This window comes from Ursus americanus, chromosome 37 (assembly GCF_024610735.1).
Source record: "Ursus americanus isolate L20-20 chromosome 37, mUrsAme1.1.p, whole genome shotgun sequence".
Taxonomy (NCBI): domain Eukaryota; kingdom Metazoa; phylum Chordata; class Mammalia; order Carnivora; family Ursidae; genus Ursus; species Ursus americanus.
Genome location: NC_142163.1, coordinates 7,321,546 through 7,344,896, shown reverse-complemented (window position 1 = coordinate 7,344,896; position 23,351 = coordinate 7,321,546). Strand labels below are relative to the sequence as shown.

The 23,351-nt window shown below is 32.4% G+C and overlaps 1 protein-coding gene across 3 annotated transcripts in view; it reads left to right on the top strand.

Annotated features, from left to right (window-relative positions):
- Positions 1-4,010: 4,010 nt before the first annotated feature.
- LOC123787927 (cullin-4B-like) overlaps positions 4,011-23,351 on the top strand; it is a 95,177-nt gene continuing 75,836 nt past the window's right edge. For 2 of the 3 annotated variants that reach the window (XM_087859344.1, XM_087859343.1), the window contains exons 1-9: positions 4,011-4,233; positions 7,888-8,003; positions 14,636-14,739; positions 14,982-15,051; positions 17,528-17,601; positions 18,289-18,451; positions 18,550-18,639; positions 19,837-19,919; positions 20,671-20,738. In XM_087859344.1, the coding sequence (XP_087715470.1) occupies positions 4,026-4,233; positions 7,888-8,003; positions 14,636-14,739; positions 14,982-15,051; positions 17,528-17,601; positions 18,289-18,451; positions 18,550-18,639; positions 19,837-19,919; positions 20,671-20,738 (976 nt within the window). In that variant the 5' untranslated portion in view covers positions 4,011-4,025. Of the gene's footprint in view, positions 4,234-7,887; positions 8,004-14,635; positions 14,752-14,981; positions 15,052-17,527; positions 17,602-18,288; positions 18,452-18,549; positions 18,640-19,836; positions 19,920-20,670; positions 20,739-23,351 lie in introns of all 3 variants that reach the window. The other variant, XM_087859342.1, reaches the window with a different exon arrangement.

Below are 23,351 nucleotides of genomic sequence, written 5' to 3'. Positions count from 1 at the left end.
CCAAGGCATAAAGAAGACCAATGGGTCCTTGTTAGTGGACATTAATAGCAATGATTTAGAGATTCAGTAGTCGGAGTTGAAGTAGACTTAGTGCAAAAGTCAAAAGGTTTTCAATCTGACCCTTTTTTACTCTTTGTGAATCATGGGGATCAGTATTTTATATCATCTTCCTCAAAGCTGAAAACATGATTCGCTTCATCTAGGAAATATTTATTGTGCTAAGTAGGATTCTAAGGGATGGGATTATAGATGGGAATAAAAGAGACAAAAGTTCTGACCCTTATGAATCTCACATTTTTGATAATGCCTTTGGTGTCACAACCGTTCATCACTATGGGGGAAAAATAATAAAGGGTTCCTGCAGTACCATAAGAATAGTAATATCTCTTTCCTTAGCTTTAAACAATTGTAACCTACTCAGCTCTCTTGAATTTCTTTCCTTTCGAAGAATGGAATAATTAATGTTTGTACATCTCCTAAGATTGGTAATAGAATTAAATGAAATAACTGTAATGAAGTACTTGGCACTCTGTTATTATTGTCCTTTTTTTACTATTTCTACAACTAAAAAGGAGACAAACTCTTAAGGAATGCAAATAATTTGTAGAATTTTTAAGGTTAAAAAAAGGACAAAGGAGTGTTTCCCCTGTTATCTGAAAAAGAGGTAGTCAAATATTTTTTGAGTTATTAAAATTCTAGTTCATTAACATGACAGTGTAGTATTAGTTTCAGGTGTATGATATACTGATTCAAATATTTTTTGATAGATAGATGTCATAAATGGACATGAACTATATACAATTTCTTTAAATATATTTACAGTGATTTAATGGAATTAGCAACCCATTAACTATAACATGTAGCAAAATGAGATTAAGAATAGAAGTGAAATTTGTTTTTATCTTCACATCTACACCAAAATTTACATTGTTCAGTTTAACCATACTATTTATTTTGGTCCACATAGCGGTTAATTTAAATAATAAAATTACCAGGATTTACACCACAAACATAAAAGCTAATCAGAATAATTGTTCTTTTTATAAAATGATGAAGAACTTTAATTAAGCTGCTTGGAGGTGATTTTCCCGTATATCATCACTGATGACTTTTGGCAGGTTTTACGTATTGCTTAAAAACATAGTAGATGGAGAGGCTTAACCCTCCTTCCCCTAAGGAAAGGATATGCAGAATTGATACATTTAAGTTCGATGTTTAGGTCATTTAAATAACTGCATGCATTTGGGGGTTCAAAGATGGACGCAGTCTCCTTTTTTCTTTTTTTTTTTTTCCTTTTTTTCCCCAAAGTGTTAATGATCTTGTAATCGTACAACATATTTCCATTGACATGGACCTAGCTCCTTTCCTTTTCCTCCTTGCTGAAGTCAGGGAATAACTTTGCTTGCCAACTGTTCGTCATAATGGGAATTTTGGACCGTCATTTCCGGTGGAGGTAAGTTGAAGTCTCGCCTCGCGAGACCGTGAGGCCGTGGGGTAGTCAACGGTCGTTTCTGAGGTACTTTTACATCTTCTAGAGAGGTAAGTACTTTGTAACCCAAAAAGAAAAAACTGTGTAAATTATTACTACTTCATTGTGCCTTAATATCAAGAGTACCGTGTTGCTGTTTTAGTTGTCAGCAGTTAACAGGCTTCTGTCGTTAATTTCGTAACCGATGGTGTGTGTGAACATTTTCGCTATTGACCCTACTTCAGGTTTCCTTTTCGTTTTCGACTTAACATGCTATTTTTGTCAGCCTTTTAAGTTTTTATATATTTCCTTTATATATTGTAAATATTTCTTTGTTTCTGTTTCATTATATCTAATTTGACTTTCTCTTTGACTCAACATTTGTTCGTCTATTCTGTGGCTTAGTGCTGTAACTTGAACTCTTCTAAGATATTTCTCAATATATTTCTTCTTTTCCACCTTTTCTTGTGATTTCTCTCTTGTTTATCGGCTTGTTACTTTTGACCTTTGTTTCTATGCTTTGTTTTTCTATTAATCTAATTTTGAATCTCTGACTTTTTGTGTACCCATTTTTTATGTTCATCTGTTCCCATTTTCTGTGTCTTGGGTTTATGTTTGTTTGTTGTTTTTTAAATACTTCAAAATTGTACTATCGATCCTTGCTTCTTTCCGTTAAAGTCATTTAATCTTTTCATAAACTTATCCTCTCCAATTCTTGAAGTTTTTTGTTTCTTTGTTTTCTTTTCACTAATTCTTTCCCTAGTTTTGTCTTTAAGGAAAGAGTTCTCCACAGATAGAGATTTTGCCTTGTGTCTCTGACTCTTTTATCTCTATTTCTGAATCTTTCATTTTTTTATCCCTAGTTAATATAATTTGTTTATATCCTCTCTGCCACAATGCTCCCTTCCTGCCACTAATTTCTTCTCTGCCTCTCTTTCTTTTCTTTTTCTGGGTATTTTGTGTTTTCATTATTCTTTGTGATGACATGTTTATTTCTTCTTGGATACTTTTTAAAAAATGACTTGTATGGTTTCTGTTGTCCATTATATTTGTTTCTGTCTAGTGTTGCTACTGTCTCTTCCCTTAAATCTCTCTCATGTTTACCATATATTCATTTCTTTCATAGTTTATTTATGCCTTTCTTATTATGTGAGTAAATATTATTTGCCTTGCTCTTTCTTTTGTTTTTTATCTGGTTTTCCCCTTCCTTTTCTTATATATATCCTTTCCCTCTTATTGCCTCTATTTTTCCCCCTTTACACTCTAATTAAACTTAATTCTTTCTGCGTCTGCATCAGTTTTTACTGATTTATTTTCTCATTTTGCATCTTCAGTTTTAGACTTCCTAGATTTTCTGTAGCTTTATAATGGATGTTTCATAAGAGTCCACAGATTCTTTTGTTTACTGTTGTATACCCTAACACCTGACAGGTACACAGGAAACAAATGCATTATGTTCTGCCTTTTCTAACTTTCTGTATTTCATTTCTTTATGTCTGATTGATATTTCTTTTACCTATTTCTGTGCTTCCTATTTGTCTGTTTTTTCCTCATACTAGCATATTGCAACACGTTGTGAAAAGTACTAATGATAGGTGTCTTGTATGTTCTTTTTCTTTCACTCTCTACTTCCATTTTCTGTCTCTGAGTTACTCTTTTATGTCTTTTTCTTTTCTCTCTGCTTCCCTTTTGTTTGTTTGTTTGTTCTCTAATCTTTGGTGTTTCCTTCCCATATCTACCCTCTTCACATTATTATAAAAAGTTTTTCAAGATAATTTTCTCATTTGCTACTAAGTTATCACTGAAACTCACTTCTTGTTTCACTTTTGTTTTGTTTTTTTCCCCTATGCTCTGGGTTATTTTCCTATTTTTGTTTTGATAGTTGTTCATTTTTTTCATTCAGTTTACTTTCATGTTTTCAAAATATTTCAAGAGTTAGTGTCCATTTCTCTAGAGATTATATATGCTTGGTGATTGTCTGTCTTCATCTGCTTCTGTGTGCTATTAAGGAAAAAAAGATTAAAATATACCAGAAGGGTTCAGGAGTATTGTAAATGTTTTTCTTATTTATTTCTCTTTCTCTCTCTCTCTTTTTTTAAAAATTTCATTTATTTATACCTGGGGGGGGGCAAACAGAGGGAAAAGCTGACTCCTCGCTGAGCAGGACCTTGGAATTATCACCTAAGCCAAAGGCAGATACTTAACTGACTGAGCCACTCAGGTGCCCCTTGTTTATCTCTTTCTGATCCTTATCTTCCTCCTTTTATCCAACTTCTTAAATCTAGTAAACCAATTTAAAAATTGGATTTTTAAGGGGCACCTGGGTGGCACAGCGGTTAAGCGTCTGCCTTCGGCTCAGGGCGTGATCCCGGCGTTATGGGATCGAGCCCCACGTCAGGCTCCTCCGCTATGAGCCTGCTTCTTCCTCTCCCACTCCCCCTGCTTGTGTTCTCTCTCTCGCTGGCTGTCTCTATCTCTGTCAAATAAATAAATAAATAAAATCTTTTAAAAAACTGGATTTTTAAGAAAATTTTATTTTATAGGACTTAATGTGAAAATGGCTGAGGAAGACTCATCATCACCTTCATCTGCTACTGCCTCTCAGGAACAAGAACAACTTAAAAACAGAAACTTGATAGTTTTCTCTGTGGCTGCAGACCATCACACAGAAGACTCAACTGAAGCCCCCGAAACTCTATCTAGTTTTGCCAGTATCAAGCTTGGTACCGGCTCTGTCAAAAAATTAGTAATCAAAAACTTTAAAGGTAACATAATGATCATTTTATTAAGATTTCAGTTTTAGCTCTTCATACCCTATTGCTGCAATTTTATTTAAAATTCGGAGAGATGCAGTTATATTTTTTGAGGCATCGTTAATTTTTAAAAGATTTAGGAACATTGCTTTTGCACTCTGAAGACCTGAATCCTGGCCATGATATAAACATGGAGTGATTTTTGACCTTTGGAAAATCACTCCATGCTTCACTTCTTTGTTTCCCTCTAAACTACATTTTAAGTTTTCTCTTTGTGAAATGCCGTTCTCGACTGCCACACCTTTGTAGATTACATTCTCTCCCATCTTCTAAGTGAGTGGATCTATAATATCACTGAAAAGTGGTCTTACACAGGTAGTAAAAATATAAACATTGAAATCATCATAAGATCCATTACTCAGAGTAGATGCATTTTAGCATTTATAAAATTCTGAGGAAATATTAATATAAACAAATTAGAAACTCAACAGAATTTTTGAAACAGTTTTTTCATGTCAAATTTATAAAATGAAATCATTATATGGGTATTTTTGAATTTTAAAAACCAACATTTTTGGTATCTTGTCACAGTGCTCAATTTTAGTTTACAGAGTTTAAAGAACATATGCCAACCTTGTTGCTGTCTTTATCAGGAGAAAATTTAACTTTTTCTATTTTAATTCGTATTATTAAATAACTCGTATTCAGTTCTTTTCTGCTTACAAAGTAAAGCTCTTCGTTTTAAGTAAAATTTCGAATATTACAAAACTTAACACGCTGCATTTTCTAGAACTTTTCAAAAATAAATATTTTTAACATTTTGCCCCCTGGTTTTTTCCTTTGTTCTTTCCGGAACCTAATGCTTGCTGGATTTATTATGCAGAAGTTTGGCTACAGATTGTTGAAGTGTAAAATAGCGATCTTTAGGAACTAAATAATATTTCAAATAACTAATTTTTGGAATTCAAGGTACAGTCATGCATTTTGAATGAATGAATATTTGAAAATCCAATATTTTTTGGTATCTTTTCATATTTATAGGATAAATTTCAGCAACTGGAATGCCCTGGTCTATGCATATTGTTTTCATTTTTTATTCAATATTAGTAATTTATTTAATTTGTATTTTCATACTTACAGCTTAGCTATAGTAAATATCTCTTACAGTTATTTAAACAATTTAAATAATTTTGACTAATTTCATATTCTTATATGAAGTACGTAAAAAATATACCAGATTTTAAAACAGTAAAAACAAATTTAGAAAATATTCTGGTGCACTGAGATGGAACACTGAGATATTTCTCTTGATCATCATAACCAAATACATGACTTTCAATTTTTTTTGCTGACTTTTTTATATAAACTTGTAGATTTGAAGAAACACCTCATATTCCTTTTTTCATGACATAATTAATAATGTTTTTCAGGCTTTGAAAATATCTCATTCTTTCAGGGAAAAAATTGTATAATAGTAAATTTATTGCGAGTAAGGGAGTGAATGTGATATAAAAAAGAAACCTGAGGTGCCTGGGTGGCTCAGTCAGATGGGCGTGCAGCTCTTGATCTCAGCTCAGGTCTTGATTTCAGGGTCTTCAGTTCAGGCCTTGCACTGGGCTCCATGCTGTGTGGAGCCTACTAAAAAAAAAAAAAAAAACAAATCCAATTTTGAAGTTGCTATTCTTTGCCTAACAAACTACCAAAGAATTTTGAAATAAAAATATCAATTTTTCTTAAAGATTATATTTCTGATTTGATGTTTTGCCTTTTAGGTGGCCTAATTTATATAAATATTTACACATGTGATAAATACATGTATTATGAATTATAATTATATATGTTACACATATGTAATGTAAACATGTAATATAACACTTAACTATGTGTATATATAAATTCCCTTCCAAAAGTTGAATTTTGGTTGTTTTCTGGCTCATTTTATGTTTAATTTTGTGTTACTGTTTTTCTTATTGTAGACTCACTTTATTAGGCTTTACAATTTCTTAAGTAGAATCCTATCATTTAATTGGAACATTATTTTCTTTAGTAATTTAAGCATGAGAGTTTCTTAGTTTTTGATGAGACTCTGTTTTATTAATTCTGTGCTTATATTTTTACTGAGGTGAAATTCACATAGCATAAAATTAGACATTAACTGCTTTAAAGTATACAATTGTACACTTAGTAAATGACAATATTTGGCAACTACCACCTCAGTCTAGTCCTGAAATAGTTTTTAAAGATTTTATTATTTATTTATTTATTTATTTATTTATGTATTTATTTATTTATTATTTGAGAGAGATACAGTGGGGGGAGGGGCAGAGGGAAATGGGCAAGCTTCCATACTGAGCACAAAACTTGACTTGGTCCTTGATCTGAGATCATGACCTGAGCCAATATAGTTAGTCAAATGCTTATCTGACTGAGCCACCTACATTCCCCCAATTCTGAACTAAATAATTTTAATCATTTTCATTTAATCTCTTCATTTTAACCACCTTAAAATGAAACCCCATATTCATAGCATTGTCATTTCCCTGTTCATCTCTTTTCCCTTCCTTCTTAACCTCTACCAGGCAGTCAGCAGTTTGCTTTCTGTCGCTGTGGATTTACATATTTTGGATGTTTCATATAAATGATTTCATAGAATGAATCATTCTGCAAGTGACCTTTTCTGTCTGGCTTCTTTCAAGTTCATTCATGTTGTGGCATGTATGAATGCTTCATTTTTATGACTTAAATAAAATTCCATTGTATGGACATACATGGTGCTTTGAACATTTATGTATAACAATTTGTATGAATGCCTGTTTTTGGTTCTTTTGGATATATACCAAGAAGGGAATTGTGGGTCAGATGGTAATTTTAAGTTTAATTAGTTGAAGAACTGCCAAACTTTACCACATCGTCCACAGATTTTTATATTCCCACCAGAAATGTACAGGGTTTCCAGTTTCTCTGCATCCTCTCAAAAATTTGCTATATCCTTCTTAGTAGGTGTGAAGTGGTATGTCATGGTTTTGACTTGTATTTATCTACTTATTATGTTGAGCTGCTTTCATAAGTTACTTGGCCATTTGTATATATTCTTGAAAATGTCTGTTCAAATCCTTTGCCTATAATTGGGTTTATCATTTTTATAGTTGAGTTGCAAGAGTTTTTTATTCTAGGTACTTGATACTTATCAGTTATATGATTAGCAAATATTTTCTTGTATCATGAAGGTTGTGTTTTAGGTTTCTTGATTTTCCTTTGATGCACAAAAATTTTACATTTTAATTTAATGAGCTCTCCAATAAATTATTTAATGTTCCTTATTACTTAGATGTCATGTATGAATCTATTGCAAATCCAAGGTCATGAAGATTTATTCCTGTGTTTTCTACCAAAAGCTTTATTGGTTAAGCTTTCATATTTATATTTAGGCCTTTTATTTTGATTTTTTTTTTTTTAGTTTAATAGGATAGCAGTTTGTCTTCATTCTTTTGAATGTGGGTATCCTGTTGTCCCAGTACCATTTGTTGAAGAGATTATTTTTACCCACTGAGTGGTCTCAACATACCTGTTTAAAATAAATTTGTCTTAAATGTATGATGTTATATTTTGTAGTATTTTGACATTGTGTTCCAGACATATGCTCCATAATCTTTGTTTATTTATTAGTTAAACCTCTGATACTGGAAAACTACACTGAAGAAACATGGCAAAAATTAAAAGAAGCTGTACGGGCTATCCAAAACAATATCTCTGTTAAATACAGCTTGGAAGAACTCTATCAGGTATGCGTTATTTTGGGGTATAACTACTCATTAATCATAATGGAGTTAGAATTTATATTAATAATTGTATTATATTTGCTTGGATATGCCTTATTATCATGCATTGTAATTATGGAATCCATCATAGTTCACAATCATGCAGTTCAGTTTCTGCATTTATATTTGATGCATTTCTCTAGCTACAATTATGCTGTATACACTCTGCTTTTATGAATATATTCTCATTCTTCAAATTATTTTAATTCAGTTTAGTTTAGCAGGCTCTTGTATATGTTTTTCTTATTTTAAAAGGAGTCTGGAATGGCTCTTTGTTAAAATTGGAGAGAAAATATAGTTTATTTATTTTTCCCTCTTTTCCCGTATGTTCATGTTTTCTTTCCTAAATTCCACGTATAAATGAGATCATGTGGTGTATGTCTTTCTCTGCCTGACTTACTTCACTTAGCATGATACACTGTAGCTCCATCCACATCGTTGCACATGGCAAGATTTCAATTCTTTTGATGACTGAGTAATATTCTGTTGTAAATATACTACTTCTTTATCCATTCATCTGTCAATGCACATTTGGACTCTTTCCATAGTTAGGCTTTTGATAAGTGCTATAAACATCAGAGTGCATGTACCTCTTTTGAATCTGTATTTTTGTATCTGTAAATACCTAAGAATACAGTTGCTAGATCATAAGTTAGTTCTATTTTTAACTTTTTAAGGGACCTCCACACTGTCTTCCAGAATGGTTGTACCAGCTTGCATTCCCACCAACAATACAAGAGGATTCCCCTTTCTCCACATCCTCACCAACCCCTGTTGTTTCTTATATTAATTTTAACCATTCTGACAGGTGTGAGGTGGTATCTCATTGTGATTTTGATCTGTATTTCCCTGATAATAAGTGATGTTCAGCATTTTTTCATGTGTCTGTTAGCCATCTGATGTCTTCGTAGAAAAAGTGTCTATTCGTGTCTTCTCATTTCTTGACTGGATTATTTGTTTTTTGGGTTTCGAGTTTAAGTCCTTTATAGATTTTGGATACTAGCCCTTTATTAGACATCTCATTTGCAAATTTCTTGTCCTATTCTGTACATTGCCTCTTAGTTTTGTTGATTGTTTGCTTTGCTGGGCAAAAGCTTTTTATCTTGGTGAAGTCCTAATAGTTCATTTTTGCTTTTATTTCCTTTGCCTCTGGAGACATGTGTAATAAGAAGTTGCTGTGGCTGGGGTCAAAGAGGTTGCTGCCTGTTTTTGATTGGTTTCCTGTTTCACATTTAGGTCTTTAATAATTTTTTAATTTATTTTTGTTTATGGTATAAGAAAGTATTTCTGTATCATTCTTCTGCACATGGCTATCCAGTTTTCCCACCACCATTTGTGAAAGGGACTTTCTTCCACTGGATATTCTCTCCTGCTTTGTTGAAGATTAGTTGACCACAGAATTATGGGACCATTTCTAGGTTTTGTCTTCTGTTCCATTGATCTTTTTTTTTTTTTTTTTTGACAATACCATACTGGTTTTTTGTTTTTTTAGTACACTTCTGTCTTGATGATTACAGCTTTGTAATAGATCTTGAAAACTGGAATCATGATGCCTCCAGTTTTCTTTCTGTTTTTCAGGATTGCTTTAGCTATTCAGGATCTTTTGTGGTTCCATATAAATTTTAGGATTGTTCTAGCTCTGTGAAAAATGCTGGTGGTGTTTTGATAGGGATTGCATTAAATGCGTAGATTGCTTTGAATACTATAGATGTTTTAACAATGTTTATTTTTTCAATCCATGAGCCTGGGATGCTTTTCCACTTATTTGTGTCTTCTCCAATTTCTGTCATAGATGTTCTGTAGTTTTACTTCTTTTACCTCTTTGTTAGTATATCTTACTGGTTTTGGTGCAATTGCAGATGGGATCCATTCCTTGATTTCTTTTTCTGCTGCTTCATTATTGGTGTAGGTAAATGCAGCAGATTTCTGTGCATTGATTTTTTTATCTAGTGACTTTGCTGAATTCAAGTACTAGTTCTGGCATCTTTTGAGTGGAGTCTTTTGGTTTTTCGCATAGAATACCATGTCACCTACAGATAATGAAACTTTAACTTTTCCTTGCTGCTTTTTTCTTTCTTTTCTTTTTTTCCCCCCACCTTATTGCTAAAGCTAAGTCTTCCAGTACTATGTTACATCCTTGTCTTGTCCTTAACTATAGAGGAAAGGCTCTAAGTTTTCCCCATTGATAATGATAATAGTTGTGGGTCTTTTGTATATGCCCTTATGATGTCGAGATATGTTCCATCTGCACTTATTTTGTTGAGGGTTTTTTAAAGAATGGGTGCTGTATTTTGTCAAATGATCTTTCTGCATCAATTGAGAGAACCATATGGTTCTAATGCTTTCCTTCCTGAAGGTGTGTATACTGATGATTGATTTACTAATATCGAACCACTCCTTCAGCCCAGGAATAAATCCCACTTGGTAATAGTGAATAATTCTTTTAATCTACTGTTGAATTCAGTTTGCTCGTATCTTGTTTAGAATTTTTGCATCCATGTTCATCAGGGATATTGATTTGTAATTCTCCTTTTTCTTGGGGTCTTTGATTTGGGAATCAAAGTAATGCTGGCCTATTGGAAGGAATTTGGAGGTTTTCCTTCCATTTCTATTTTTTTGGAACAGTTTCAGAAGTATAAGTATTAGTTTTTCTTTAAATATCTGGTAGAATTCCCTTACAGGCCATCTGGCTCTGGACTTTTGTTTTTTGGGAGATTTTTGATTACTGATTCAATTTCTTTGCTGGCTATGGACCTGTTCTAATTTTCTCTTTCTGTTTCAGTTTTGGTAATTTGTTTCTAGGAACTTGTTCATTTCTTCCAAGTTGCCCAATTTGTTGGCGTATAATACTTATAATCTCTTATAATTTTTGTATTTTAGTGGTGTGGTTGTGTTCTCTCCCGTTTCATTCATGATTTTATTTTATTTTTTTGAGTCCTTTCTCTTTTCTTTTTAATAAATCTGGCTAGAGGTTTATCAATTTTATTCTTTCATAGAATCAGTTCTTAGTTTCATTAACCTGTTCTGTTTTTTGTTGTTGTTTCTGTGTCCTTTATTTCTGCTCTAATTTAATTTCCCTTCTGCTGCTGCGTATATAGGCTTTATTTTCTCTTCCTTTTCTAGTTCCTTTCAGTGTAAGGTTAGGTTCTGCATTTGAGGTAGGTCTGTATTGCCATACGTTTCTCTTTTAGTACTGCCTTTGCTGCATTCCAAAGGTTTTGTACTGTCATGTTTTCATTTTCATTCGCTCTATGTACTTTTTTATTTCTTCTTGAATTTACTGATTGACCCATTCGTTCTTCAGTAGGATGTTCTTTAACCTCCATGTATTCATGGTCTTTCCAGATTTTTTCTTATGGTTTACTTCAAGTTCCATAGCATTGTGTTTTGAAAATATGCCTCGTATGATTTCAGTCTTTTTGTACTTTTTAAGGGCTGATTTGTGACTCAGTATGTGATATCCCCTGGAGAATGTTCCATGTACACAGGAAAAGAATGTGTATCTTCTGCGCAAGGATTAAATGCTTTAAATGTATATTAAGTTCTTCTGGTCCTGTGTGTCCTACAAAGCCATTGTTGGGGCAGGCGCCTGGTTGGCTCAGTTGGTTAAGTGTCGACTCTTGATCTCAGTTCAGGTCATGATCTCCAGAGTCATGAGTTCAAGCCCCACATTATACTTAAACAGGAAAAAAACCACTGTTTCCTTGTTGACTTTCTGCTTAGATGACCTATCCATTGCTGTTAGTGGGATGTTCAAGTCCCCTACTATGATGGTATTATTATCAATGCATTTGTTTATCTTTGTTAATTGATTTATATATTTGGATGTTCCCAAGATGGAGCATACTATTTACCATTGTTTTATCTTTTTAATGGATAGACCCCTTAATTATGATATAATACCCATCTTCATTTCCTGTTATAATCTTTAAAATCTAGTTTGATATGAATATGGCTATTCTGGCTTTCTTTTGAAGTCCATTTGCATCATAAGTGGTTCTCCATCCCCTCACTTTCTATCTACAGGTGTCTTTAGGTCTAAAGTTACTCTCTTGTAGACAGCATATAGATGAATTTTGTTTTTTTCTCCATTCTGATACTCTTTGTCTTTCAATGGGAGCATTTAGTCCATTTACATTCAGAGAAATTCTTGAAAGATATGAATTTAGTGTTTTGTGTTACCTGTAGAGTTGTTTCTGGTGATGGTCTGGTCCTTTTTAGCTAGTCTTTGTTAGTTGCTGAGTTCGTTCTGTACATCTACTTTCATGATTCTTCGTTTCCATCTTCTTTTCACTTTATATTTCATAATTTTATCCTCTGTATCACTGATTCATTCCTCTGCTTCATCCATCATTGTGATGGCATCCATTTGGGATTGCATCCCAGTTCTAGCATTTTTAATTTTGGCCTGACTAGATTTTAGCTCTTTTATCTCTACAGTGAGGGATTCTCTAGTGTTTTCTCTGCCTTTCTGAAGCCCAGCTAGTATCCTCATAATTGTTTTAAATTCTAATTTAGATATTTTACTTATATCTGTATTGATTAAATCCCTGGCCTACATTTCTTCCAGTTCTTTGTTTTGGGCTGAATTCTTCCATCTTGTCTTTTTGGAGGGGAAAAAAAAGTAAAATGTAATTAAAATTTTTAAAAATTTGAAAAATAAAAAAAACTAGATCATACATGTTTTGGTCTGCTTGTTACAAGAAGCTTCCAAGGGTCGTTTCCTCTGTTTGGAGATATGCGGCTTTGTTCTTGAAGACTTCCAGTTGAGTTCTTAGGTTTCAGAAAGAGTTGAAATTTATCTAGCTGTGTTTGAGGGAGGAGGCTAGTTAGGATGCCCTACTCCTCTGCCATCTAATCCCTCCCTTCAGAGGTTTTGTTTTTGTTTTGAATTCAAAATTTCCAGTTGTATTATGACAACTCTGGAGATCAGCTTCTGCCCTTCCCACAGTTTGTTGCTACTGCTTTGGGAGACAAATTTTTTGTTTTGTTTTGTTTTTGTTTGTTTTAGTCACTTTTCTAAACTGTTTTTGTAAAGACTGTATTTCTTTGTGATGTATGGTCATTGGATGCTCCTGTTCCATTAGCTTAGTGGTTAGCTACTTTTTTTAATTGAGATATAGTTAAATTTTACAGCCAAACAAAACAAAACAAATTTTTCACTGCTTTTGAAGATTACTTTTGTATTGGGGCATTCATTCATTGGTTCGCCCTGCTATTTACAACTCTTAGACTTATTTCATTATATTTGGGTATATCCTAAATGTAAGCCTAAAGTGAAATTAGGGTCTCTTCAGCTCTTTTCTAGGAATGTTCTAGGATACGTGTGGCCACCTTCTTTTTTTTTTTTTTTTTTTTTTTAAGATTTTATTTATTTATTTGACAGAGAGACAGCCAGCGAGAGAGGGAACACAAGCAGGGGAAGTAGGAGAGAAAGCAGGCTGCCAGCGGAGGAGCCTGATGTAGGGCTCAATCCCAGGACTCTGAGATCACGCCCTGAACCGAAGGCAAATGCTTAACGACTGAGCCACCCAGGTGCCCCATGTGTGGCCTTCTTTTTTCTGGCATACACAGGAACTCCCAAAGCACTAATTTTTTTTGTATTTCTTTTCCAACCTCTGATTCTTTCTAGGATTTTCTTGTGTGCTACTTATCCTGTTATCTCTGCCTTAGTCAGTATATTTGCCTTTAAACTTTTTGATAAAGTCCCCCAGTTTGGTCCTTCTGCCTGAAGATTCAAGGCAGAAAGCATAGAGACAAACTCCAGAGTCAAAATACATTTACAGTTCTTTGAGAACAAAGTCTATATTTCTCCCTTACTATAACCAGTAAACCATACGGCAATAGGTTTTTACCATGGTAGGTGGGTAAGGTAATACCAAAAAGCTCTATTGCTGAAATGTAGCAGGTTTTTTCTTCATTAAATGTTCCTTTGATTGTAAGGATTTTGGTGAGATTCCAGAGCTCTGAAAAAATTGATTCTGATAGTTTTGCTGGCCTAATATTTTATTTAATGGAGAGTTTTTCACCAGTTTTGATGACATCACTCCAGTGGTCAGTGGGTGTATTTTAATAAAAACAAAGTAGTTTGTTTTATTGTTTTTACAGATATTTTAAGCCACACTTGATAAACTTGTGTATGGTTATAATTATTTTACACAATATGGTAAATTCATTTCTTAATTTTTAAATTTTAAACAGATTATAACCTTTTAAACATTCTGAATGGGAAGACATTGTTTAACTTATGGTTTAACCAACTAATTTCAGGAAATTATTTTAAATTTTAAAAAGTTAATTATGGTGAATGTCTGGATACTTAGAATTACTGCTTAAGAATGGGTTTGTACATACTAATTTGGATGGAAGATTGTAAATACATTTTCTTAGGCTTCCTGAATTATAAATTTTGAAATCTGTATTTATCATTTAATAGTCATTAATATGTTAACAGCTTTCCTATTCATTTATTAATTAATATGAAAGAAGTTCATAATCAGTGGTCAATATCATCAATAAATGTGGAAGAAGTAATTTAAACTATATTTTGTTTTTTTCAACTTACACATATACATTTTTAATTTTTAATTTTCCAGAGTGTTGAAAACCTTTGCTCCTACAATTTATCTGCAAACTTATATAAACAGTTGAAGCATCTTTGTGAACAGCACATCAAAGCAGAAATTCATCAGTTCAAAGAGTATCCTTTTCTTTTCTCTTGAGTTGTTTTTCCTCCTTTGTCCAATTTCCATGCCAGTATCCGTTGAGTGGAATAATTAACTTGGCATTTGGAATTAATTTTGTTTTTGATATCTTTGTTTAAGACTTAGAGATGCTTGAACTTGTGGTTAGCATTTATCAGTTTTAGTGTCTTATAGAAGTTGTATTTTCCATTTGCAGAATGTTAGTTTTAAAACAAACTTTTTCTTAACATTACTTCATGTATTCTTTGGATACTGGCCCTTTTCTAAAGAAAATGGATAAATGCTGGCAAAATCATGGCAGACAAATGGTAGTTTATAGAAATTATATATTTAGTTAAGAGAATTATTATGGAATGTGTTAAGTGGTCTATAAAAGAAAAAAATCCAAAATGTAGTGACTCATGCTTTATTTAAAAACATATTTGGAAATGCTTTTATGGTAGAAGTCTATTCTTAGTTCTTTAAAATTTCAATTGTAATTTACTGGCTTGCCTACAATTTGGAAAGCTTTTTTCCAAAGAGATAATTATATCTTAGATATAGCTGTGTTTAACATTAATCTGAGATTAAATGAGAGTCACAAAGTATATGCCAGATCTGAAATTAGTAATTTATCATCTGAGGTTTGATTATACAAGGGAATGTATTGTAAAGGAATTGAAGCTGTAGCAAAGGGAATTTATGAAGTTAGGTAAATAGACTGTTATAAATTTTTCAACACAAGATATTTCTGCATTTTGAAGATGAAAATATGATGCAAATTGTGGTTGCTTTTCAATTTTGGCATAATAAAGTATGAGGTAATATAATGTGTTAATACTATTACTATAAGTTTTAAATATTTAATGTGTGAAAACAAAACTATGAATCCAAATCATTAATGGAAAGCATTTTTCTCAGGTTCTTACATAAAGACTAAAAACTAGAATAGTCTAAACTCTTCATATTCTTTAAAATAGTGATAGGAATTTATATTTTTAAAACATAAAAGGGAGGGGGCCCACATGAATTATGATATGAAATTATTTATCTGGTTGGTTTTTTTATGGTTCTTTTTAAAAACATCTTTATTGGGGTATAACTGATATATGATAAGCCACAGATACATGAGCATAGAGTTTATAAGTTTCGATATATTTATACCCCTGGGTAGCCGTCACCACAATCAATAGTGAACATATCCATTATCTCCAGAAGTTCCTCTTACCCTTGGTTGTCCCTGTCCCTGAGACAGAACAAGAGTTGGACATGGGTCCTCTCACTCTGACAGCAAAATCTTTGGTTGCCTCCATAAGGAGAAGAAAAAGCTAACCCTGTATGCCTCTTGTGTAGCTTATCTTATAGGAGTTCAAAGGGAGGGGGATGTGAACTTTGTTTAAATGTATGTTTGGAGTTAAGACCCATTCTCACTCATTTCCAATTCTCACTCATATCCTGTAGTCATAGATGGCTACCACATCACAGCTTTCTAGTTTTCACATTTATTTAAAAAAGTGATCATGGGTCTTGGCTCAAAATCAAGGCTGTGAACCATGCAACTATCAATCTCCTTAATCTCACATAATCTTATTATTTAAGGTACAGTTCACAGGTTACCACTTCTTTCAAACTTCTAGGTTCTTATCTCTTTACACCACTCTGGTTTTCTCTTGTTTCTCTTTTAGTTTCTTCCATCTGTTTATATAAGCAAGCTTGTATTATACACAAAAGTGTATTTAATTATTAACGCTCTATTTCTTTTTAAGATGATGAATTCTTTACAATTTCCTGAGATATAATTGAGATAATATTGTGCAAGTTTAAGATGTACAGTGTGATAATTTAATACATTTATATACTACAAAATGATTACCACAGTAGCATTAGCTAAGACCTTCATGATCTCACAAAATTATTGGAACATTTAAGGATCTCTGTAACTTTCAAGTGTTTCCAAGTATACAGGGTGTTTAATTTTCATCACCATGTGTCACATTAGGTCTCTAAAATTTATCCATAATATATGTAAAAGCACATATCCTTCGGCAGTTACTGTTTTAAAATTAAAATGATTAAAAACTTATTTCTTAACAAATTAAATTTTTATTACTAATTTAGTGTAACTTGAATTTAATACTTAGAGTTTTCTCATTTTGGTTTTCTAGCACAGCAAATATTTGTGGATAACACACAGTGAAAATTCTTTGTGTTCATCAATACTTTTTAAAAATATAAAGGGGACTTGAGACAAGAATGTTTGAGAACTGGTATTCTTGTACATGCTCACATTGCAGTTAATTTGTACATAACCATTATATTCAAAGCTAGAATTCTCTTGTTACTCTGTGTGTCTTCAAATATAAAGCATAAGATTTTATACTTGTACATAGCTTTGGTCCTAGTAGGTATTGCTGTTAATTCTTCATATTTCTTGTTTTATTATGTCCAACTCTAGCTGTCTTTTATTTTTAGTCATCTAATTTCCTATTGTTTCTTCAAAGATTTGTTAGGCAAACTGTATTTATCACTGATACTGATATATCAGCAGTTTTTAGATAAGAATAAGTTATGTGAATAAATTTTATTTTTATATCTCCATTAATCTTAGAGAAGGAGTGAAAAGTTTGAAAGGTTCTGTTTCCAAGATAAACTAAGTATGTTATTGCCCATGTTTGATTTACAGATTAATAGGGATGTTTATAAATAATGTGCTTTTCTAAAGAATTAAGGTTTCATTAGATGGATAATAATTTAACCCAAAAATCTTTCAGATATAATGTTTTACCTTTGTTTTATTTCTGACAGAGCATGATTAGGAACATATTTTTGTTCCTAGATAGAACTTATGTTTTTCAAATTTCGATGCTGTCTTCCATTTGGTAAGAATACAAACAATTATTTGAAAAATTATTGTATGTAATTTATGATCACTCTTCTATCCCCTAACTGAAAGAAGACATAAGATAAATTTACAAATTGCCAAAATAAGTTTGAAAATCCCTATTTCTCTACATTTATCATGAAACAAAAATGTTTTAAAATTATGTTTGATCGCACAGCACAACTTTAAGTGTTAATTTTTAATTTATCTCAGTGTTAATAAACTAATTCAGGAAACATACCAATTCTAAGATATATTCTAGGATAATGAATCACATTTCACACACTTTATTATTAAAACATTAGAAAATCAGTAAATTTATATTAAATTGTGCTAATGAAGGCTAAAAATCTAAAATAAGTCAAGTAGCAGCCTTGGAGTCATCTTAAATTTTACTTTATTTTTTTTAATTATGGAATTATGCATGACCTCCAGTATACTTTACATACTCTGAAATCTTATATATTTCAATTGATATCCACCCATCTAAAAACAAAACAGAAGAATTTAGCCAAGTGTAGATAGAATGAACTTAACATCAAAGTATGTTTTGTCTTGCCTGTGGGTAATGCGTTATATACATGAAAGTATAACTGATGGCAAAAAAAAAAAAAAAGCCAAAATTTACAGGGTTTTAAAAATATTATTTATTTAGACAGGTTTTTTGTTGTTAATGTTGTTTCAGGGACATGGGCCTTGAATTATTTAAGTCATATATAATTTGTGATCAGGATGTTCACAGCAGGATCATAGATGGAATTCTTCTGTTGATTGAAAAAGAAAGAAATGGTGAAATGATTGATCGATGTCTGATTCAAAGACTTTTAACTATGCTTTCTGATTTGCAGGTAAGTAATTTTCTAATTTTAGTTAGATTGAAACTAATTTCTAATCTAATATTTTAAAGATCAGTTTTAACTGAGTTTTTTAATATACTGCATCTTAGATTTACCAAGAATCATTTGAGAATAAATTCTTAGAAGAAACAAGCCGGTTCTATGCAGCAGAGGGAAAGAAGATAGTGCAAAAAAAGGAGGTATTTGAAATCAAGATGACAATTATAAACGCTTTTGTTATCTGTAGAACAGATTCTTAAATCCTTGTGGAGAACCATGTTTATAACTCCTGTATATATTTTGACATACTTTTCTTGCTGACACTTATATTTTTTTCTTTTCTTCTTGGTCAGTCTTGCTAAAGTTTGTCAGTTTTGTTGACCTTTTCAAAGAACCAGCTTTTGCTTGTTTTTTTTTTTTTTCCTATTGATTTTCTCATTTCTGTTTCATTAAATTCCACACTATTACGTCTTTCTTGCTTCAGGTTTAATTTGAGCTTTTTCTAGTGTCTTTAGGTAGAAAATTAGGTTAAAAAAAGTTATTGTTTTGAGAGCTTTCTTTTTCTGTTGTAATTATTTACAACTATAAATCTCGCTGTAATAGGTCAGCTGTAATCCGTAAATTTTGGTATGTTTTAGCTTCATTTTCAATCACGTTAAAGTATTTCCTAGTTTCCCTCTTGATTTCTTCTTAGACATATTAGTTGAGAAATGTCTTGTTTAATATCCACATATTTGTGAATTTCTCAAGCTTTCTTTTTTCCCATTTTTCCTCCATTGTGATGAATGCGTACATTTTGTATGATTTCATTCTTTTAAAATACATTCACTTGTTTTTTGGTTTGCAGGGGTCTGTCTTGCAGAATGTTCTATGTGTGCTTAAGTAGAATGTGTATTCTGTTGGGTGGTGTTTTGCAAATGCCTGTCAGTTCTTGTTTAGTGTTGTTAAAGTTTTCTGTTTCTTTGCTGGTTTTTATCTTGGTGTTCTATCCATTATTTATCTTATATACCATCTATATCATTTTATATATCACATATGTATATTCTGTGTATACTATATGTCATATACATATATGTCACCAGCTATTGATGTCACCTGCTTTGTTGAATTTTCAGTTTCTCTTTTCATTTCTGACAGCTCTTTGCTTCAAGTATTGTATAGTTTTGTTGTAGTTATATTAAATTTCAAACCATATTGTTTCCAATTATAAATTATACTGTTTTATAATTCTTGGTATTCTGGCTATGTAGAAATGAACTGAGCATATAGTTGTGTCTTTATGAAACTAAGCTGACTTGATACAGGGATGTTTTTGTTCGCTTCCTTGTTCTGTTTGTTACTTTTGTGCTTTAAGTCTTATGATTCTTAGAAATAGGAAGCTTAAAATATGCTTTCAGATCCCTGGGTGTCTTTACCATATCAAGAAGCTCCTAGAAGAAGAAGTAGACAGAGTTAGAACCTACCTACGCCTTAACACACAGTAAGAATTATATATTATGTAATTATATATATGATTATATATTTATTTACACTTTGAGATTGCTACTATTTAAACAGATTAATAATTATATGGTAAGATGAAATCATAAATTTCTTTCCTTTTTTTGCTTAGTTCTTCCCTCCCTTCTTTCTTCATTTGTATCAAAGTAATGGGAATGCCTAACAAATAGAAATTTCTTCAAAAGTTCATTTTTCAAGTTTTTGGTGAGCCAAAGTAGGAAAATTAAGTTTGGAAAATTTGTTCTTGATTTTACTGAATTACAGATGAAAGAATATTTTTTATGTAAACTCAATGTCTGTTATTACCTAATTTCCTCCAATTAAGTAATGATAATTATGTCATTTTTCAAATCAGGAGAACTTCATGCAATGAAATTCAATCTTACTGAAGACCATTAAGAGCATCAAAAATAGCAATTTTATGGCCCTGATACATAAGTAACAATTTAAAACGAGAAGTCAATGGGGGGGGCTCAGTCGTTAAGCATCTGCCTTCAGCTCACGTCATGATCCCAAGAAGGGTCCTGGGATCCAGCCCTGCATCGGGCTCCCTGCTCAGTATGCTTCTCCCTCTCCCACTCCCCCTGCTTATGTTCTCTCTCTCTCGCTCTCTCAAATAAGTAAAATCTTAAAAAAATAAAGAATAAAACAAGAATCAGAATTGGTAACAAAGCAGTTTTAACTCTCTAGTATGAGAATCTTTTAGTAATCTAAACTTTGTTTTTAAACAGAAAGCTCCTGATAGCTATTGTAGAAAAGCAGCTTCTAGGTGAACATTTATCAGAAGTTCTTCAGAAAGGTAAACAAGAACAGATATGTTTAACAAAACAGTATTAAGGAAGAATAATTTTGATTTTTTCAATTTTTAAATTTGATTATTGTTCCCTCTGTGATATGTTTTCTTTTAAAGTGATATATATGAAATGAAATATAATTTTTTTCTCATTTGCAAAGGTAGCTTATGTCATATAAGTATATTCAGGGTTTTTAAAAGTTTATACTAAATGAGAGTTATATATATACTCCAAAATAGTAATGTGGCGAAGGGTTTTTTTTTTTTTTGGTTGACATTTTAAAAATGTATTACATTATTAAATGTATAACATTTTTCTGGTGTTTTAAAACTTTAGATTATAGATTCTCTTAAATACATGTTTTGATTTTCTTTTGGTATTTTCCCATTCTTCACATAACGTTAACATTTGTTCAACAAATATGTATTGAGTATTTTCTTCTTGGCGCAAAATAGGTGGACTTGATACAGTTTAGTAAACCTTATTAAGTGGGTACATGTAAACTAAAACCTAAAGTTGAAAAGAAGGAGATCTTTGAAAGAAGGAGAGTCTATGAGTGCCTGGGTGGCTTAATTGGTTAAGTATCGTGGGACTCTTGATTTGGCTCAGTTTGTGATTTCAGGGTACTGAGATTGTCGTCTCCGCCCGGTTCCACCCTCCACTTTGTACTTCCAGGCTCAGCAGGGAGTGTGGCTGAAGAGTATTTCCCTCTGCTCCTCCCGCAGTCGTGCACAGGCATTCTGTTGCTCAAACAAATAAATAAATCTTTTAAAGAAAAAAAAGGAGAGTCTGTACCTCTAGTGACCTTCGAGCAACAAAAAGATTCAGGCATAATTAGGGTAAAATGGGAGGGCTGGTGTTACTGAACTATATTGAACAAAATTTTATTAGAGAATGATGAATGTTGGTTTTAAGCTGGAGAGAGTAGATGTAGTTGATCACATTGGCCTCTTGAGCAGTTGGGTGATTGTAGATATGATTGAAATATTTTTGAGCAGAAAGAACACGTAGGAGAATATTTTAGTTAACTTTGCAGAGAGAGTGGGCCCTGGCCTTATGGTTAAGAAGGGAGAATGTTTCATTAATTAAGGTAATTTTATTGTTGGGCAAGGATTTGATTTCGTGTGTTAATCCAAACTGTTCTATAATTTTAAGTTTTACTCTTAACTATGGTACATATTTGGCTATTATGTTTACTTATTATCACTTGAAGTGATTTGTAAACAGATAAACTAAAATTTAACTTTTTTTTTGACAAGAGATATATAAAATAGAGAAGGGAGAAAACACAAATACTGTTTTTTTTCTGTGTTAGAAGTACATTCATATCATCAAAAAGAGATTTATTAAAAATAACCTACTTGAACTGCTTGATACGTCTCAGGGGCATCTTTAGCCCTCCACATTGCGCAGTGCCAGTAAACACCTTTCTAAACCTCCTCGGAACTTAGAGCCTGCAGACTGGCTCAGGCTGCGTGGCTTCAGCTGGAGCTTTTCATGGCAGTATCAGCGGGACTGCGTACAAGCTGCTTGGCGCCTCACGCTGTTACTGCAGGGACCCCAGGTGCAGTGATGTTGGGCAGCTTTGAGGTCTGGCCGTAAATGGATTTGGAAAACTTAGTTTGTAAGTCAAATTTGATTTGACTTCAGAATTACCCTTGGAAGAGTTAATTTGATTGTCTTTATAAAAAGGGGCTTGGAAGCCTTCTCCTGAAATTAAAAAATAGTTTCAGTAAAACAGATAAAAGTTTTAGCATTCATTTTCCTAAGCAACTTGACCATAATCTAAGCATATTTATCAGTTGTGACAATCCTGAGACTCAGCCCTTTGTACACGCTATGAAAACGCTATTTCATTCATCATCAACTTTTACACTTTACCGAAGTCACAATTATTTAAAGCCTGTTAAGGTGTTCAGGTTTATTTTAAAGCATAAGATAAAAAACTACATAAAGGATTGACTAGATCTTATAATGAATTTGTAAACAGAAAAATACCCAAGGTTATTAGCACTGAATAAATATACTTTTAACCTTTATACACACAAATATACAACTATATGAGCTGCTATTAGCATTTTTCTGTTAATTGGCTTTTAATTGGTGCTTTTTCTTGTTTTGCACTAATGCTTTGTGTTCTGCGAATAAAATAAATTAACTTTCCTAACAGTATTAGCACGAGAAGCTGATACCATGGATCGTTTACCAGCCTTACAACGATTTTGCTCCTTAAATCTTAGATTACCAAAACAGGAGGACTTATCTTATTTTTTCCAGTCAAATATATAATATTTGCCCACTTTTAGAATAAAAAATCCAGCAACTTTAGGGGCGACTGGGTGGCACAGCGGTTGAGCGTCTGCCTTCGGCTCAGGATGTGATCCCCAGCATTAAGGGATTGAGTCCTACATCAGGCTCCTCCGCTGTGAGCCTGCTTCTTCCTCTCCCACTCCCCCTGCTTGTGTTCCCTCTCTCGCTGGCTGTCTCTCTCTCTGTCGAATAAATAAATTCTTTAAAAAAAAAAAAATCCAGCAACTTTAAAAAATATTCAAACAGTTTTATAGAATTACATACCAATGTTTTTAAATCTCAGTTTGAAGAAACCACAGGAAAAAACA